Source organism: Ctenopharyngodon idella, chromosome 17 (assembly GCF_019924925.1).
Source record: "Ctenopharyngodon idella isolate HZGC_01 chromosome 17, HZGC01, whole genome shotgun sequence".
Lineage (NCBI taxonomy): Eukaryota > Metazoa > Chordata > Actinopteri > Cypriniformes > Xenocyprididae > Ctenopharyngodon > Ctenopharyngodon idella.
The window spans coordinates 3,344,769-3,365,729 of NC_067236.1; the positions used below are offsets into that span (position 1 = coordinate 3,344,769).

At 36.8% G+C, this 20,961-nt stretch overlaps 1 protein-coding gene and 1 long non-coding RNA gene across 5 annotated transcripts in view; one reads left to right on the forward strand and one right to left on the reverse strand.

Annotated features, from left to right (window-relative positions):
- The window catches only part of LOC127498800 (neuronal PAS domain-containing protein 3), a 325,272-nt gene that overhangs the window by 273,686 nt on the left and 30,625 nt on the right, over positions 1 to 20,961 (forward strand). For all 4 annotated transcript variants that reach the window (XM_051868546.1, XM_051868547.1, XM_051868548.1 and 1 more), the window contains one exon: positions 837 to 1,014. In XM_051868546.1, the coding sequence (XP_051724506.1) occupies positions 837 to 1,014 (178 nt within the window). The remainder of the gene's footprint in view (positions 1 to 836; positions 1,015 to 20,961) is intronic.
- On the reverse strand, positions 865 to 4,066 carry LOC127498802 (uncharacterized). The gene is made up of 3 exons (XR_007925981.1): positions 3,781 to 4,066; positions 3,258 to 3,341; positions 865 to 1,005 (listed from the first exon to the last, which is right to left on the reverse strand). It is a non-coding gene; the product is annotated as an uncharacterized LOC127498802 (long non-coding RNA).

The window sequence follows — 20,961 nt, forward strand, 5'->3', positions numbered from 1 at the left end:
GCGTGTTTAAAGGTTAGACAAGCACACGCTAATTATTTGATTATTTGGACGAGCTCTATCTCCCCTAAAGAGCATTAAGTTGTGTCTCGGGCAGAGGGAAACCTCTCCAGGGAGGACTGAAGTAAAATTTTTAAAGAGCACAAGTGCTTTTAGCTGCACTACAGTTACAGAAAAGCACATTAAACTCACTATGAAAGATAATGGGGAATACTTCATACACAAACCTTCATGAATAAGACATAAAAGACTTTATATAATGCGAAACAGATCATATATGAATCAAAGTTTCATGGCATTTTAACTATGTGAGTGTATATAAAATAATAATCTGTTGCGCAATGTATTATGCAGTAGCTGTAGCTCAACTAGTAGGATATTGCGCAAGCAACAACAAGGTCACGGGTTTGATTCCCAGGGTACATGCTGATATGTATACATGATCACATTTGATAAAAGTGATTAAAAAAATACATATAAATGTAATATAAATAAGAAAACAATAACATTTTATTAATATTTTTTATTTTATTTTTATATTTTCAGTTATGTTTTTAGTTGTAGTTTCAGTTTTTCTTTGCGCTATGTTTTATTTCTGTTTTATTTCATTTTTAATAATTTTATTACTTCAACTACAACTTATTTTATTTCAGTTAGTTGCCAAGGCAACATTTCTAATTTTTTTAGTTTAATTTTTTCATCTAATATTATGTGTTTTTTTTTTTTTCAGTTAAAAACAAGTAATTTTTAGTTTTAGTTAACAATAAAGACTTCGTTTCATGCTCGTTTTAACCCAGATAACTAATACAGGCCTTTTGCTTGTGTTTGTGCTGTTGCAGGTAGAACTGACGGGCAGCAGCGTGTTTGACTACGTTCACCCGGGCGATCATGTGGAGATGGCCGAGCAGCTGGGCATGAAGCTTCCACCGGGGAGAGGGCTGCTGTCTCAGGGCGGCGGGGCTGAGGACGGGGCCAGCTCTGCCTCTTCTTCCTCTCACTCTGAGACACCTGAGCCAGGTAAGATCACGTTAAAGGTTAAACATCGTAGACTTGTCACTGTTTTTGTGTTTTATGTAGTAATCTCCCTAGTTTGTTTTTGCACTTTTTGCAATTTTATTTTATTTTATTTTATTTTTTATTTTTTCATTCTTTATTTATATTATTATTATTATTATATATTTTTTTTTATATATTATTTTATTTTATTTATTTTAAACACATGCACAGAGTTTACACAGAGACAATGACGGTATGCACTTTTAAAAAAATTGCGTTTTCCGGACCCCAAAACACTGTTGTTGTGTAAATGAAAGGCCAAACCGCATAAAAAGTTTTGGTAACACTTTATTTTACAGTACTGTAGTTACACGTTACTACATGTACTTACTATAGTAACAATAGTAAATTATGCATAAATACAAGTAACTAACCCTAAACCAAACCCCAACCCTAACTGTAACTCTATAGTAAGTACATTTAGTTAATTAATATTACTTAGTACTTATTTAAGTAATTACAATGTAATTACAGCACTGTAAAATAAAGTGTAACCAAAGTTTTCTGTTTTTAGTTGAAAATGGTGTTGTGTAAACGACCCCTTGGATTTAGTAGTTTAGTAGTTGCTTTGAGTTATGCTTCAAATGTTTTCATCCAGTGTTCTCCAGATTTATGCTCTTTTTTTATTTTTATTTTTTATTTATGCTGAAAACCATGTTGCTTTCTGAAGTCTGTAGTATACTGTATCTACTACTGTATATGTGGCAACCAGCGGTCGATTTGACGCTCAGAAACTGTGAGTGGACCTTAGGATGCCAAAAGATTAATGGCATGTGTGACATGATATGCCTGATGAGTGTCTTCCTCTTGGCCCAAACTCTCCAGGGGCGGCCCGTGTGACGGCAGCACTGTAACACAGGCTTACCCTGCTCCCGAATTTAATTAGACGAATTGTATAGCAGGGATGAAAAGAGGTGACATTCCTCATTGGAATTCCTTTCAGGGCTCTTATAGACTTTGCCTTCCAAATGTTCCCATTTTCATTGTGTTGTACTGATGATAATTTAAGTATTAGGGGAAAATCCATTTATAAATTAAACAAAATGACTTGATATCCATCAGTCCCCGAGTTCATCAAGCTGTTCAAACATGAGGGAGATTGGCTGGTCGGCCTGGGTCTTCCGAGAGCTTCAGTAATTAGATCTGCCAAGGATTTATTCTTTGCTGATTGGAGCTTTAAATTAATTGAAGTTCCACATTTGTGGTTTTGTCCTTTTCGTGGCGTTTTCTTTTTCTTTTTTCTAGCCAGGCAGAAATTTCACACTGGCAGACTCAAAGTGTGTGTGTGTTTGAGTGGTAATTTCTTGGCGGGAGTGAGCGAGAGGGTCTTTAATGGTTAGGCGGTTGGTCTGACGCTGAGATTTATTTGTGTATACACAGAATCATTAAAGATGTGCTTCACAATCAGATAAAGGGCACCGCGGTCTGTCTTCTAACACCAGAGCTTCATTTATAAATGATGAGGGCTGGAGACACATACTGTACAACAAGTTTGTGGGGCTTATTTTTAAGGATAAAAGGTGTGTTTTACACCCAGTCAGATGATGATTAAAAAAAAAGAGTTGAGAGGAAAAATTATATTTCAAAGATGTTGCATTCTCTGTTAACTTAAAACTTAAGTTAAACTTTTAACGTAAAACTTAAAACTTTAAACTTTTATGCTGGAAATAATATGAGGTTGGAGGAAAAACTATATTTCAGTGCAATTGCATTTTTCGGGGGAACTCTATAATTTTGAGAGAGAACACTGGTGTTTTGTAAGTGGTGTTAATTTTGTCAGCTATTTTTTAATTTAGCCTTAGTACTGTGTTAAATGTTCTTTTCGCTTTTTGTCATATTTAGTCAACCTTGTCCTGTTTTTGTTTAGTCAAGTTTTAGTCGACTAAAAATGTCTGAGAATTTTAGTCTAGTTTTAGTGAATGAAAACTTTTTCAATTTTTCATCATGCTGCATAATGGTTAAATTGATAATAATGATTATTTTGCTCAAGATTATAATTGCAAGCATTGTTGTCATTTGCTAAATTTATTTTTTCGTTTCATCAGAATTATTGCACTTTCACATTAGGGGTCAACCGATTATCGGCGCTGATATTAAGCATTTTTATGGTTATCAGTCATTTTCAAAACTGATTTGCCGATAAAATAATTTAATTTTTAAACGCACTGTTTGGCTCAGATGCAGCAACCTCTGTCGGAACTCACCACTCTGTGGCCTAGAGCAAGCTCCGCCCACCGCTCAACTGATTTGTTGGGAGTCACGAGTCCGGCCTATCAGCGCTATCGGCCCTGAAAAACACATATCGGTCGACCTCTATTTGACATAAGCACAAATCAAGACAATGTCATGGTTTATTTTACCTCATTTAGTTTCCTGATTTATTATAGGCTATCGTTTAAATGAATGCACTCTATACATTATAAAAACTGGTAAAACAAGAAACTTCTCTCAAAAATTAAAACAGTGAAATTCCTAATATTAATTCAAAAAATTCCAAATTACTTTAATGTTTTTCTATTGCAACAACAGCAAATTCAGCAACCACAATCGCAAACAACATATGCGAGATCCATGTTTGGATTTATTACAGTTCATCACTGAGAAGCTTTAATCGCAGATTTAGTCGCAGCAAACATCTCAAGCGGCTCGTGACAGAGCACAGACTGACTGAATGACACTTTCATTTAAGCAGAATATCTCAATGGAGATCGATAAACTCCAGCTTACTTGTTTGTCTGTGTTTTCAGAAGAACATCGGCAGAGCTTTCACAGTGTAGAAAGAGCGCATGTGCATGGTTGCCAAATTGTAAAGATTAAGTAAAACACTGGGTAGAATGCTAATAGTTCTTTCTCCGGGTATTGCAGTCCTACTTTGGACACAAAATCTCCCTCTTGTTCTCCTTCTTGTTTTTTTTTCTCTCTGAACGAATGGCAGGTTGAGCTGTGTTTAAGGTGGAGTCAAGCGTTTCACCTCCTGTCACCTCCCTCATGTTTGTGTGTCCTGCCTCTACGCTCCCCCCCCCATTTCTGCCTATGATGTCACTTTTTTCATCTGCTCAACCTGCAGAGTAAATTGTGTTATCAACAGCCTATTTTAAATATCTGGCAGTGCAGAGGGGAGAGCGTGTTTTCCCTCCATCTCTCTCTCTCTCTCAAGGGCATGACACGCCGGCAATAAAGCGGTAAACACGGCGGTATTTTTCTTGAAGATCGTAATCCTGCTGTTTGTCAACAAGAGGCTTTTGATGAGCATGAAAAGAAGCCCCCTGTTTGTGCATTAATAAAAGAAAACGATTCAAGCTTCATTTGCAATGAGATGAATTTGGAAACAGACGCGTGCGCCTGTGACATCTGTCCAATCGGCTTTGGCACAGACAGCACATCACTCGCCGCACTGCTTTTAGTTACAGATTCTTTAACCTATTCATTTTTAGTTTTCAGTTCATATTCAGTTTTAAAGGAGCGATTCTTTCATCATTCTTTTATATATTTTCCATTCATCTAGTGGCTAACATAGGAAATACATTTTAAATTGGAGGTGTGTGTACACTTCATATTTAAGAAAGTCTTCATGATTGTATTCATTTATTTTGATTATTAGTTTTTAGTTTGATTATTAGTTTTATTGATTATTAGTTTTAGATTATTGATTATTTGATTCTTAGTTTTTTTTTCAGTTCATTTTCAGTTTTAAAAGAGCAATTCTTTCGTATTCTTTAATATATTTTCCATTCATCTAGTGGCTAACATAGGAAATACATTTTAAATCGGAGGTGTGTATTCTTCACTTCATATTTCAGAAAGTCTTCATGATTGTATTTGTTATTTATTTTGATTATTAGTATATTAGCAGTAGTAGATTATCTAATTTTATATATATATATATATATATATAAAACAGTAATAATTTACATTTAACAGACAGACAGATTTGGCATTCAAAAAAACTAGTATAATGTATGCCAACATACATCTGTGAAACAAGAGATGTGGCATTAAACATTGATAAAAAGAATAAGATACAATAAATAAAGGAAAAAAAACATCAGAATTAACCTTTGGCAGTGCTGCATGTGAAGATGATAGACTGAGAACATTGTGTGAGGAGCGTATCGTCCCAGCGCAGGGCTGCAGTGGGCGTCTCAGGGCGTCCAGAGCAGCAGTCGCCTATGGGCAGGGTGATCCGGGCTCTCCCGCAGGGTCAGACCTTTGATTTGTGTGGATTCTCCTCTAGCCTTTAACAGGTGTCTGCTGCTGCGGGTGACATTTGAAATGCAAATAGAGCTCTTTTCCACAAGGCCTCTGAATCTACCCCTGTCAGACCAGAGTAAAACCTCCAGCACATACGCACACATTCACATGCACAGCTGCCTTTGATGCATACACACACTCTACTGTACACAAACACATATTCAAAAAGAAATGCTGTCAGATGAGGCTTGTGTTCTGAAAAGAGCTGTAAATCAAAAGAAAGTGGCTCCATTTCTGCCAATGGCAGTTAATTGAGATCATTTACTACCCAAAGTATTTTTTGCTGGTCGTAACCTGTGTGTTTTTTATTATTATTATTATTATTATTATTATTAATTAATTAATTTTTTTACAAGTGGTAATGTTGCACCATTACACTCACTCATTGTCAAGCCTTCAGCTTTAATTTGAGTGAATGTTTCTTGACATATTCTTAAAATATTTACTGTATAAACTACTGTCTTTGATGAGATATTAGTGTTCTGTATTTGAAGGCATGAACTCTCTATGGACAGTTTTGAACAGATCTCAAAATGGCATCAAATGGCAAAATATTTTTCAAAAATAATGCAATATCCTGTAGCTTTAAAAATGTTTTAGTTCTATTTATCCATATATATAATACCATAGTTATATAATGATTATTTTTCACCACTTTTTCTGCTGTGAAATGTGTTGAGTTTAATTCAGCCGCAGGGCTCTCAGGACACCAGAGGCATCTAGCCGAGGTCGCTGACCTCAACGGCTGCTGTCCACTGTCTGGGTCATTAGGGGATTCTGTGGTCTGCATTACCCAGAATTCTCCCAGGTAAATCCCGCTCCATTGTAGGTGTTTGGCACATATAGAGAAGTGTCCTTGAGAAGAGTTGGGGTCACACAAGCAGTTAGCACTGGCTCAGAATACAAATAATGGGATTAGTGCTCACGGACGGCACACATTAGCCTAACAAACCTGTGAAGCATTGTGTTTCTCATTGGTTTCACACACAGTTTTAGATACTTATGTAGTTTAGAGTTTGTATGTGTGTGAGGGGTAGTATACACTATTATGGCTTTTTGATTCTTCATGCAATGCGTATTTGGAAACTCAAATTTCTCTTAGACGTATATGAATGTCATCGCAATATCAAACCACGTGGCATTTGCAAACAAATGATGCTAGACCTGTTACAATGTAGTCCACGTAGTCACACAAACACCTGGGTTCTTAGAAAATGGGATATCAATGGGGTCAGGAGTGATCACATGACCAAAACTATTGGAGGAGTTTTAATTGAAATCTGAAGTTCCTGAGGTCTGCGGCTCAAACATATTGATTTTATTCGGGCTGACCCAGCCAATGGGGTCACGTTTGAACCCATCTGACATTTCTTCAATTCATCTCACTTCCAGAGCCCCACTACTTCACCCTTTGGAGAGGCAATAGGGGTGTGTGTGTGTGTGTGTGTGTGTGTGTGTGTGTGTGTGTGTGTGGTCGTGTGGTCGTGTGGTCGTGGTAAACCTTCAAGGAAAACAGCTTATAAATCATACTAAATTATGTTTTTTGAAAATGTAAGAATGGAGACATTTTTCTGTGAGTGTTGTGTTTAGAGGTAGGGGATAGAATATACAGTTTGTACAGTATAAGAACCATTAAATTAAGTCAAGTCACCTTTATTTATATAGCGCTTTATATAATACAGATTGTTTCAAAGTGATAACAGGTTCATTTCGGCTCTACAGCAGCTCTAAAAGAAAATAGTGTCATTGTTCAGCTGAAGTTGAGTCAGTTCCATTGTAAAGATCATCAATTATTAAATTTAAATTAAATTTAATTATTTAATTATATAAGTTAATTTCATCTATAAAGCACTTCTGCAGAAAAACAGTGTTGTCATCGTCCAGTTCAGTTCAGTTCTCATCCAATAGTGTCAGTGCAGTCAAATCAATAATAATTAATGTTGAATATTAAGTTTACCCATCTAAGCACTCCAGAGGCAATAGTGGCAAGAAACCCAAACTCCAGCAGGTGACAGAATGGAGAAAAAAACCATGGGAGAAACCAAGCTCAGTCAGTGCACCAGTTCTCCTCCGGCCAATGAACAAACAGGGTGTGATTATGATTCAGTTTGCATCACAAGTCAGAAATCAGATTGTGGATCAGTAGTGTTCAAATATTTCATCCAGTTCCTTTTGCTTGAAGATCGGATTCCTCACGCCAATATGGAGAAGCTGGTCATAGGTCTGTGCAGAGGACTTTTCTGGTTCTTGTGGTCTTTGCTGAGGATGTCGTGTTGATAAGGCCTTCACAGGGGATTGTTTAGTTGACAGGGTCTCTGCTGACATTCAGGGCTGCACTGTGGTCGTGTCTAGGTCCAAGTCCACCATCTGATCTGGATATGGACCGGTAAACAGCCGACTACGGTAACCTCAGGATAAACAGAGAGACTAATACATCTATAGCATAGATGCCATTCTTCTTATGATGTAATACTGTAAGTACATTGGGTGTTATAGGAAGTGTTCCCAGTTCAGGTTGACCTAACTTATGCAGCCAAACAATCCTATAACGGATGTGAATTACAGAAATGCGATAATGTGTTATGTGTATGCCAGGTTAAAGAGATGTGTTTTTAGTCTAGATTTAAACTGACAGAGTGTGTCTTCTTCCCGAGCGAGGCTAGGAAGAATGCCTAATATAATTTGTCTCTTGCATCATGTGACAAATATGGATTTAAATTCATTAGAGTTTTTTATGTTCTTATTGTGCATGATTCATCAATAAATGCTATTGTACTGTTTTTTGTTTTGTTTGTTTTTTTTGGGTTGTATGTATGTGTGTTTATTAAATGATTGGAAATTCTTTACGATACATTTCAAAATGATATTTTAACAACTTCAAGTTAGTTCATGTTATATATTGCATTAACTAGTAGTAACATGTGAAACACTGTTTTGAGTAGTTAGCTTAGCAAGATGCTAGAATTAGCTATAATACGAAGGAAACTCTATCACCCCCTTGAGGTTGACTAATAGCTTAACACAATAATGCACTTTAACAATGAAATTCACATCTGCATATCTGAATAGAGAGTGGTTGAGGCTGTAGATAACCCGCTTGTGCACGTTACATGATTTTAATGGAGTTGCTTCCCAAGCAATTAAAATCAGTTGCATTTCATTAAGAAAATGCTGCCTATGTAGACAGTAAGCAGCAGTGAAGCTCCGAGGGTTTGGAACAGAGCTAGTGTTTAACTGAAGCTGCTCGTGTCTGATCTGTCTAGAGCCGCAGGAACTCAGAGATCTTATGCTTACACATTTAATACTGCCCAGCCAAAACATCCCGTCTGGCCTCCATCCAATCAGAGCAGGTTTTAGAGCCACACGTCTGCAGATACACAAAATGGCCTGCTATGTAATGAACACAGAGAGGAAGAAGAAGTTTCAGGATTTCGGCTATACTATAGATGCATTTTCTGACAATTAAAGCACGACCACAGCTTGAGTTTGTTTTCCCGCAAAGCGTCAAATCTGTTTATTCTGTCGCACGCCTCGTTTTGATTAAGAATGCAAATCCGATTCTTTTGTCCATCTGCGTTTCTGTCAGTGAAGTAGTGCATTTAATTAAAACAAACATGAGTGTCTGCTGTGATGTTTTGTCGTCTCATCTATAGACCGAGTCAGGCCAAATCAGACGCTCAGGTTGTCTTCTCGTCTCAGCTGTAAATACTAACGGCAGTGCAGGTGGCTACTGTGAGTATTTGTTTTCCAGTAGCGTCTATTACGTGAGGCATGACTGGGACGCAGATTCAGAGATTTTTTCAGTGGCGGTCTCCAACCACAGATGGCAGATGGGGATTTTTTTTTTTTTTTGCCGTAGCTGCTGTGGAGATGAGCAGGAGAAGTGTGTTGATCTCCGTCCAATGTGTGTTACTGTTGTTGTTTTTTGACTCATGGGAATCCCACAGGATGAGTCACAGACATATGAAACACACACACTCTGTCTTCAACTGCCTTTTTTTTTTTTTATGACATAATATGAAGAAATCTATGTTTGTTTGGTAATTATAAACAAATTTGTTATTTTGTAGATGGTCAGATCTGGGGAACAGTGATATTGCTGAAGTGAGTGATGCAGATTCAAGACTGGAGTCCAAACAATAATAAAGTGATTTAAAAAAAAAAAAAAAAAAAAGTGAAAAAAATTAAAAAATGTAAAAAATTGACCTATAATGCCCCTTTTACAAGATGTAATATTAGTCTCTGGTGTCCCCAAAATTTCTCTGTGAAGTTTCAGCTCAAAATACCCCACAGATCATTTATTATAGATTTGCCTTTATTTGGATATGAGCAAAAACACAGCATTTTTGTGTGTGTCCCTTTAAATGCAAATGAGCTGCTGCTCCCAGCCTGCTTTCCAAAAGAGCTTTAACAGCTTGCTCAACAACAACAAAGCTGGAGAATCTTACGCAGCCAAAATGACGATTGTCAGTAACGGTGTTCAGCCTTACATTGTTCAAACTGGAGTCGGACACTGATGGAGTTACGACTTTTAGAATGCATCTGGACGTTTCTGAATGGTTAGTGGATAAATTTATGTAGTTGATTCAACTCATCGACTACCATGTGCCATCATGTTAATCTTTTGTGCAAATCCAGCATTGAATTGACCCTCGTTTGTGAAGCAGTCCGGCGTAAAATGACGGCATGATAACAACACTCTACTACAACTACTACTTCCTCTTCTCTAAAGCAGCCCAACATGGCCTCGCCCCCTTTGTTGCATGTTCTCGGGGGTAGGGTTTATGTAAATTTTAGAGTTAGTGATGTCACTAACCCGGGAAGAAGCACGTTGTAATCCCTACCAGCCGTTTGTTGTAGTCCTTAAACAGCGAATTCTTTAAAAGAAAATATCTCCCTTTGCATTGAACTTTGAGCATCGTAACTTTGCAGATGATGTTTATGCTCAAACAGCAACATTACACACTAACTAAAGTTAAAAAAGTAAAATCATAATCGACCACCCCTTTAATAAATGGTCATGAATAGAATAGAATAGAATAGAATAGAATAGAATAGAAAGAGTGTCAAAAATGCAGTGCATTCCACTACATTTGAAATTTGTTGTCTCTTTTGGAGGCATTTTTGCCTCGGCCGAGACAGTGTACATTAACTTTGTGTCACACTGTATATCTCATGTTAGTGTAGTGCACTTGTAGGCAGCTCTGTAGCTTTTACAGCACTGTAGCCGTAACGATCCTACTAGTTGCAAGTAAAAGACATAATGCTTGTTAATTTTGCGTGCTTGAGTGAAAACGTCATAACTTACTCCGTAATTATGAAAGTGCCTATCGCTTCATCAGATAGATTCACTGTCAAAAGCTCCGAGCTGGGCGTCGTGATGAACTAGCCACCATAAATAAGGGACTGGCCTGCTTGCTAAGACAAATGTTTTTAATCATCTGATGTGTTCATTTATCCCAAGCCCTAAGTTTAGCCTTAAATTAAGACTCTTGCTAGAACATAACTTGATTTAGAAATGCCCATCAATCCTGGATGGTCTTTATGAGGACAAAAAGCTCAGAGGAAATGTGTTGATCTTTATTCGTCCTTTTCTCTTGTCTAAAAACTCACTTAAAGGTAAGTGGGGAAAAGGAGTTTGTTCATGTAGCAGAATGTCCAAGGTGTTTTTTCAATGCAATGAAAGTAAATGGTGATTTATCATATAACTTCAGAAGACTTTAAATACTCTCCTTTTTGATCAGTTTGAACATTCTTCAAAACATCTCATTTGTGTTCTACAGAAGAAAGTGATCAGGTATCAAGCTATACAACAAAAAGCTCTGTGTAAAAAAATTGGGACTTCTGCTAACTGTTTTCTTTTCATTTTATTATTGTTGTTTAGTTTTATTGTTTTTAAAGGTTGTTAGATGTGTCATATTAAGTGACTAATGACATCAAACAACATAATTCAAATCTTCTTTAGTCCAAAGTGCCTTTCATGCTTATTTTCAAAACATTTTTATAGGAACATGAAAATTAGTCATCTCATTAGTTAACTTTTTGTTTTATGTTTGTTATGTATCATTTATTTGATTTGCTCTGGGTTGTATGCATTTTTATGTTTTTACTTTAACTAGAGCTGACAATATAACACATTAACATGTTAAAAAAATGTTAGCTTGACATGGAATCTTGTAAACATGCCACTTTTGCATGAGACAATATAATGACTTCTAATGCCTTTTTTTGTAACGTCTGTTCAGTGCTTCGTCTGTCACAATCATGTAATGTCTTTCAATTATCTTCATTCATATATATGTGATGAATCAATTGGCATATCATGCAAATAATCGATCGTCAGCCCTAGTTTTAATGAATTGAGTTCATGGCATCATCTTTCGCTTTTGGCGTACGTGTGCGTTCTGTGGGTCTTTTATTCTCAGTGACGGCACTGAGGACAGAGGAGTCACATGCTGATGCCTCTCATCTCAGCTATTATTAAAGGGCATTATCAAGCTTTTCAAATGTCTATAGCGCTTCAGCCATCATGAGCCCTTCAGTATCAAACCATACAGAAACATGCAAAACAATCCTACGAGAGGAACAAAGAAACTAATGACAGCTTAGCCGGCCTAAAAGATTGAGAATTCTGTCACGAGGAAAGCGCAAGATCACTGGAGGAGGAAGGCTTCGGAGCTTTGAAAGACAAAGGCGGGATCAAGCGGTCTCCAGACTATTAGAAGCCAGTTTTATTTAAGCTTATTTGGCTGATAAGGTTGTCAGAAAGGGCTTTTTATCAGGCGAGAGGAGTAGGCGGCGAGCATTACGCCTCCGTTCCCAGGCAGTGGGTGCGCGGCAAGTCGCGCGGTGGGAAAGTCTTTCCGTAAAGCTGCTTGGCGCTTTCACACAGGAAAAGCCCAATTTGAGCTCGGCTCCTACAGGATGAGAGGGCAGTTAGGACTGAACCCCGAGATCATCTTTTGTTTTATGTGTTTTATGGATTTTGTGTTTGTAGTACATCATCAGGCTTGTGTGTCTGGTTTGTGTTTGTGGGCTGAAGTTCTTGTTTTGGACCGGTCAGATTTGTTTGTTAGGCTACGATGGGTTTTTGCTATAAATGTTTTTGAAGTAGCAAAAGCACACATAGGTTTACCTTCGACTTTTATGCACTTATTAGATTAGTAACATAGTGAAGAGACTTGAGCCTGCATCATCTGGATAATATGTGCTAAATGCTACACAACAGCTCCATAAATACGTTGGGTATGTTTACTTTTGCAGTATAGGCAAATATTGGTATTAATTGCTATGTTTTTATTGATTTGTTTTGTTTTTTTCACATTTTCATACTAAATTATCCTCAGAAGTGAATTAAATGTGACAAAACCTCCATTTGGAAAAGCATTTTGTGTAAATAAAGTAAAGATGGATGGATGGATGGATGGATGGAAGAACGAATGAACGGCCAAACAAATAGATAAACCAATTGAATGAACATAAATAATTGAACAAAGTTACAAATGTACACTATTGTTCAAAATTTTGGGGGTCAGCAAGATTTTTTTTAAGAAATATTAAACTTTTATTAAGCAAGGATGCATTAAATTGATGAAATGTGACTGTAAAGACATTTATAATCTTACAAAAAAAAATTCTATTTCAATAAATGACGTTCGTTTGAAGTTTTCTTCATCAAAGAATCCTGAAAAAAATGTTTCATAGTTTCCACAAAATTATTAAGCAGCACAACTGTTTTCAACATTAATAATAAGAAATATTTCTTGAGCATCAAATCAGCATATTAGAATGGTTTCTGAAGGATCATGTGACACTGAAGATGAGTAATGATGCTGAAAATTCAGCTTCAGTGTGTGTGTGTCACTTAAGTCCATCATGCACTGCAAGAACTCAATCTTCTTAAATCAGGCATAATATGTTACAAGGCATTACAGTTTTAATTTTCAAGAATGGTTTTACATTTTGATGGGAATCTTAATTGTTCATTGTGATCCTGTGCATCCTGTGCCTCTGAACACAGATTATCCAGTCCACTTGACCCCAGAGTCCATGTCTCTGATGAGTGGATGAACAAAATAATGCTCTTTTTCACAGTTTTCTGTGGCGTTTAGACATCACCCCCTCTGCAGAAGTGAAATGCTTTCATTGCCAAATTTCAAATATATATACACATTTGTTTAGTAGGGCCTTACAACACAGAAGAGATAAGGGGCGAGCAGCTAACAGGTCTTTGCCCAATAAACGGAGGAAATTATCGGCCCCGCGCCTCCTCGTGACACAATTTGTCAGACTTGCTGATAGAAAACAAATTCTATTCATAAAGCCGCACTCCCCTTGGCACCGGTGCGATTCGCTAGCAATTCAATTATAGTTTTGTGCGATAGTGAACCCAGAGAGAGAATCCAGCCTGACAAGAAATATGACAGGACAGTAACGGAGTGTTTATGCAATTAAACTTTCACTGACAATACCTGCCGAGTGATGAATGTCTGGGTGGACATATATGTGTGCGAGCGCTGCCCCGTAAGGACTGCACATTTTTCATGATTTTACAGCCCATTCTGATCTGTTAAGAATGCTGGTGAGTGGAGAAAGAGAGAAAGAAGGGAAGAGGATGGAGAGTTTCTGTTGCATGTGGCGTTGACTAAACCCTGCTAAAAGGAAAGTAGAGACGATCGAGATGCCAGAAAGAAAGAGTCTTGTTTCAAATTAGTTTTTATCATAAAGTAAAACTTTGTGGCTCTTCATATAGTCACACACAAATGAGCTGCTGCTCCCCGCCCCCTTTCCAGCAAAGCGCTTCCTTCAACAGCTCCTGCCTGCATCGGATACTCTGCCAAATACTAACAAAACATTTGCTTGGTTTTGATTATCATCTCACAGACATTGCATATCTTCTTCATCATGAAAGTTTTTTTATCTGCATGCGTTTTAAAATTATATCAGTTTAAACATCTAATTTATCGTTTTTTGAATGCACACATCTAAAGCACACACACAGAAAGCTGGCTTTCAGACGACACGTCTCGTGAGTATTAAACTACCTTCTCTTTCATGTCTTATTGTGTTTAAACTGTCAAATACACACAAGGTTATGTCACAAACACACAAAGTTCACAAACACAGTCGGTTATATCTGTGAACCTAAACAGAAATTGCGTGTGTATATTAGATCTGTGGCGCAAAAACAAAACTAATCCACTGTGTCTTCAAATGTTGGGAGTAAATAAAGATTGTTATGTTCACTCTTACATCCAACTACAAAACACCTCAATCGCTTACGGGACATTCTTGTCGCTACAGCTGCTCCGGCGTCAAGACAATGGCAGACTGTGTACAACTCACTCGGCAAAAACTATGCTAATTCGGTAGAGTCTGTCAGCAGTCGTAGGCGGGGCCTGTGCAATGTGACATCACGTTGTACAGAAAAAGAAAATGGCTTGTTCTGAGACTGTTGAGGTTTTATGATGATTAAAAAAAAGGAGTGTGTGTATTTTTATCATTATAGGGTGCTTGTGTACACACTGCCAACACATTCAGACGCTCCCGCTTTCAAAACGCTTAAATTCAAACACTTCCATGTGCTTTCAAATGCTCCCATGCCTTGACCACTCTAGCCAATCACAGACATATCCGATGAGCTTGAGAACACAATGGCCAATCAGAGGTGTTTACAAATCTGCTCAACAGCGTTCAAAACAGCACTCATTTTTAAAATTTCAGCACCAATTTCCTATGTAAATTCGGGACTTTCCGCGTTCCTTCACGGAATCACATCCACATAATCACATAATTCGAACTTCCCTCTTTATGCTTCTCTCTTCTACACACCCCCCCTTCATGTGCACGCGCACTTACCCCAAAACTCCACCCCCAAATCATTCTTGTCGGTTATTGGCTGGAGCACTGTTTATTATGTTTCGTGGTCCAGACTGCACCAGTTTGTTTTTGTTGCCATTTTTGGAGCTTGTGGCGACTACAGAGACCGCGTTTTTTTACAGTGTGTTCAGGGGACAGGCAGCTAGCGGATAGTGAGGAGATGTTAGCTGTATGTGACAAAAAATGTTTTGGCCTAAAAACACATGACATCGCTTAGAGCACCTTTAAGTATGTCTTCATTGATTATAAATATTTAGATTATTTTTATTAATTTATTTTAATAATTTATTAATTGCATCTAGTGTGGAATTTGCATGTGAAATTTCATTGGCAGTTACAAATGAAAGTTGTATGCATACAATGATAATGAAGAAATTCAATTCAATATTTTTGTGGATTATCTGATGAATAGCAAGTTTAAAAGAGCATATATTTGTAATTATTCTTTTGTAACATTATAAATGTCTGTACTGTCACTTTTGATCAGTTTAATACATCCTTGCAGAATAATAGTATTAATTTCTTTTAAAAAATGTTACTGACCCCAAACTTTTGAATGATAGCGTATGTTCGAATGAACAAACAAATTCACAAACCTTGATACAAAATTTCAGTTTTTTGTTTTCATTTGTAATTTTATTTGATTAGTTCGAACTCTTCTAAATCGAATGTTAATTTTTAGTGTACATGCTGTCGATAATGTAAACAAGAAAGCAAGAACAAATTCACAAATGAATGTACTGTATGTATGAACAACCAAACGTATGATTGAGTGAACGTACTGTATGTAGAAACATGTAAATAATGCCCAAAGTCTCTATACAGAATTTTATTTTTAGTTAAATTGTGCATAAAATCAGCAGATTGTCCTATTTTAGCCCTGGAGTCTTTGGCTGTTGGTCATATGCTGTTCTCAAGTTTGAGGTTTTGTTCTGACGGGGGTTTCATGCATGCTGTTTTGTCCAAAGATCAGAGCGGAGGTGAGCTGTTCTTTTTAATTAATCATTTGTCCTTCAAACAGTGAAGTTTCTCTCCTCGCCATGCTCTCTCCACAGATAATTAGGCCCCATAGTTCAGTTAATTCCACAGGAGAGCTCATGCTAGCCACCTGCTCCTTTTGGACGGCTAATCTTTGTCTTGTAAGATTCCGTCCCTGTAGAATTGTTCCGTCTCGTGAAGAATGAGGAAACGCCGCTGTTTTTCCCTGTAGTGTCCCACTGTTACTTGAATTTGTAATGCGGGAAGCTCCCCCCACCCCCACCCCAACCTCTCGTTCTGTGAGCATTGATAGCGAGGTGTTGATTTTAGGTGTATATGGATCTCAAAGTAATCCTATTAATTCAAAGTGAATAACAAAGCAGCCTGCCTCTTTTTTCCCCATGCCGTTCCATTTATTCAACCTGCTAGGGCTTTGTTTCTCCATCATAATTATTTCCAAGTCAGATCCGCGCTGATTTCCTGGTGGACTTGTGTACCTCCGACTAACTTGAGGAACAACGGAGCTCGGATAATTCGCACCGTTCCTCTGGGGTGGTGTTCTCTGTTTTTTTCAAGGACATTTTTATTACAAAGCTGATGGAATTTGCATATTAATTCATTTCTTTCAATTTTTAAGATTAAATGTTGTCAACATGTATCAGTGCAAGGTTTTGACAGACCTGATGAAATAGGTCAGTCATGCTTGAACGTTGTGGCGTAAAGCAGCCAGCTGCAACCTCTCTCTCTCTTTTCCTCGTACACAGGCACACAAACTCGCATCGCATACTCAATCACTCAATCTTTCGTTCTTTCTTTTCCTTGTTTCCCCCTCCCCATCTCTCCGTTTCGTGCTACTTGATTAAAGGAAAAGTGCGGCCGGGGCTAAAATGACATGCCAAATTCTATCAACTTCCATTGAGGGCTCTCTCCTAAATTAGAATGCCATTAGAGGCTTTTGATTTATAAAGTGCATTTTCATGTTTCTCTTCTGTATTTTTTCCTCTCATGTAAGCTGTGTGACCTTTTGCGCCTGTAGTTTTGCCAGCCTCGGTCAATAAGTGAAGCGTTTTACATTCATTAATATTTTGTGCATGAGTCTAATAGTATGTCCTGACACTGATGGGTTGCTGGCCTTTTCTCATTTGTCTGTGTTTATCTCAATTGGAAACACAAATACTGTATAGTACAATAATAAAAAAAGAAAAATAGAAGCGTGAATCTGAATTCTTTGGAATTACACTTGAATATGAATGTTTTATATATATTACTCTTATTATTAGTGGTTGTTAAATATAGCTGATATTGAAAAGCCCATATTTATCAACCACTTATGTCTCGAAATGACATATAAATGACGATATAATACATAATACAATGAACTCTTATTTTACACATTATTTACTCAAAATTACACAATTGTTCAGAAGTCTTATTCTCACTAAGGCTACATTTATTTGATCAAAAATACAGTAAAAACTGTAAAATTGTGAAATATTATTACAATTTAAAATTTTAATATATTTTAATATGTTGTAATTGATTCCTGTGATGGCAAAGCAGAATTTTTGAGATACATGTTTTTCCAGGATGAATAGAACATTCAAAAGAACAGCGTTTATTTGACAGAATTTCTTTACTGTCACTTTTAATCAATTGTATGCATCCTCGTGAATAAAAGTATTAATTTCTTCTTTTTATTTTATATTTTTTAAATCTTACTGACACTAAACTTTTGAACAGTAGTGTGTTTTCTCAGAAATGGTCCATTTTCTATGTTGTCAGTAGATTTTGGAACAAAATCAACACCTGATTGCCATATATACTGTATATTGACAGATTTATTATATAGATAAATCATATGTTACTGTAATATTTGGCTTTAAACTAACAGTCTAAAATATTTGTAAACAAGCAGCATTCAGATTCAACCTGATTTTAAAGGCTGTTATAGGTTGAACACACTGCCATGGGCTTCTCTGATGTGAACAATCCCCTGAGTTCACAACTCATTAGGTTTGACTGAAATTGTCTTTGTGACAAGTATTATTACTGGAACACCTGTTCGCCACGGAACTCTTCACTCCAGACGACACTTGCCATGTTCAGCTTCTCTCTCTCTTGCACGGATTCATCCATGACTACGGTATGTTTAGCAGTGTCCACATGGAGAATTAAAACACTTCCAGCGGTTCACTGTGGTAGACAGATAGTGTGAGTTTTGTTGTTGTTCGTTGTGTATTTCTCTGGTGTTGACTGCACTCCCGGGTGGGTGAGCGCACTTCTTCCAACAGAGGGACCAAACCGACCCCAAGACTGATAAAAACTGCCCGGCTTGTCACACGGTTCACTCTCATTACCATATTAATAATAGATGAGTGCAGTATCCCAGCATTCCCCAGCAAAGACCCGGTGGATGAAGCTGTAGCGGAGGGCAGAGGTTATCTGACCACTTCCTCTGTCCTGCAGTGAGAAGATCCAAACACAGAATGGACAATAAAATCATCTTCAGGTGGTAGAATCACATCCCACAATGCACCTTGAAAAGAGTACCAAACTTCCTAGTGCTGAATTGATGACATGTGTAAGTCCACCAATTATGAATGCACATAAAGGCTATTTTAAACACACCTACATTTTATGTGAATAACTCTAAATTTGGCTTTAGATAATGATGGCTAGTCTGTGATGGATATTCTTTTTTTTTTTTTTTTTTTTTTCCAATAAGTTTCTTATTTCATCCATTAAGACTTTGTGGCAAGTTGATTATTGTTTGGTGTCAATAATACTGTCTGCAGACACAGAATTCATCTTCCCTCAAGCTGTCATAATAAAATCAAACTGTAATGTCACTGGAGCTGTGAAAATTGCTGTGTATGCACTTTTTCATGTCTTCCTCCATAATATTTGGCAGCTTGAGTTTCAGTATTTATGTGTCACACACAAAGGGTCAAGGTTTGACTGGTTGGCATAGCCTCTGCTGGTAGATGTCATAACTACACATAATACATGTATTAAAGGGATAGTTCACTCAAAAATGAAAATTAGCCCATGATTTACTCACCCTCAAGTCATCCTGGGTGTATCTTCTTTCAGACGAACACAATAAGAGATATATTTAAAAAATAAGAGAGCCAAGATATTTAATGGTAGTGAACGGGCCTGTTTTGAAGCACAAAAAAAAAAAAAAAAAAAGCATCCATCCATCATAAAAAATATTCTATACAGCTCCAGGGTGTTAATAAAGGCCTTCTGAAGCAAAGCTATGGGTTTTTGTTAGAAAAATATTCATATTTGAAACTTTATAAAGTACAATAACTAGCAGACAGCCATACGCATCTTTTTGCGACGGAAGAATAACCTCTGACCTGACGCATGACATAATGACGAAGGTGGAAGCTCAGAGGATAGAGCAAAACAAAACACCGGTCACGAATTAGAAGTCTAAAATGAGAAATTTTAAAGAGAAATGTTGGAGGTTTTGGATATAAGAGAAAAGGAGCTTGAGTTTGTTGCACAGCCCTATTTGTTTGAACCGGCTAAAGGTGTTTAAGCTTACGATACTCCTATACACCATACATTGCTTTTGGCGTAAGTCGACTTGTGGAGTATGCGTACGGTCTTTTGACGGAAGCTAGTTATTTTACTTTATAAAGTTTTAAATATGGATATTTTTCTTACAAAAACCATCGCTTCCCTACAGAAGGCCTTTATTAACCCCCTGGAGCCGTATGGATTATATTTATGATGGATGAATGCATTTATTTTTGGCTTCAAAACACCCCGTTCACTACCATTATAAAGCTTGGAAGAGCCAATATATTTTTAAATATATCTCAGATTGTGCTCGTCTGAAAGAAGAGAGTCGTATAGTCATATTGAGGGTGAGTAAATCATGGGATAATTTTCATTTTTGTGTGAACTATCCATTTAATGTTGCTTACAAAAGTGTACATTAATATATACAAAGCGTCATATATATTGGCTTTTAATGGTTTCAGAGAGATTTTTTTTAATGTATTACTGTTTTAAGTTGTTATATAATATTAGGTTGTTTTTGTATTGATGCCAAGTTTACATAGAATGAATCTCATCAAAATTTACAGCAATATAAATGTAATGTATGTCATTTTGCTAATGCTTCTTTATAGTACAGTGCAGTAGCCAATCAGTATATGATGCCATATTTAAATGGATAGTTCACCCAAAAATAAAAATTCTGTCTGCTCACCTTTATGTTGTTCCAAGCATGCATGAATTTCTTTCTTCTGTGAAATACAGAAGAAGTTTTTTTTTAAAGGGTTTATATTGTTTTGGACCCTATTGACTTTCATTGTATGGGCAAAAAATTAAAACATTCCTTAAAATGTTTTTCGTTTTGCACGGAAGAAAGAAAGTCATGACGGTGAATAAATGATGTCAGAATATTCCTTTTAGACTGAACTTTCCCTTTAACAAAGTCCTTGATCATTTCAGTCTGATCTTAGCAGTTTGGCACATTTGAAATGTAGATTTTTTGTGAACTTGCCACAGTGATGCACTTCACAAAGAGGCTGTGCAGTTAAAAACTATAATAGACCTTACAGAAAGCCTGCAGTCTGTGTTGGTGACTCTGTTGCATGGTATTTTATTCTAAAGGTCTGACAGGTGGTTAGGAAAAAAATAATTATGATGCATTTGTAGTGCAAAAAAAACTTTACTAACATTATAAATGAACCTCAGGCCAGGGAAAAAATAAATAATAAAACAATGCATTATGTAACCATGTTCAAATAACACAGCACTTATTGGTTAATAAAATAA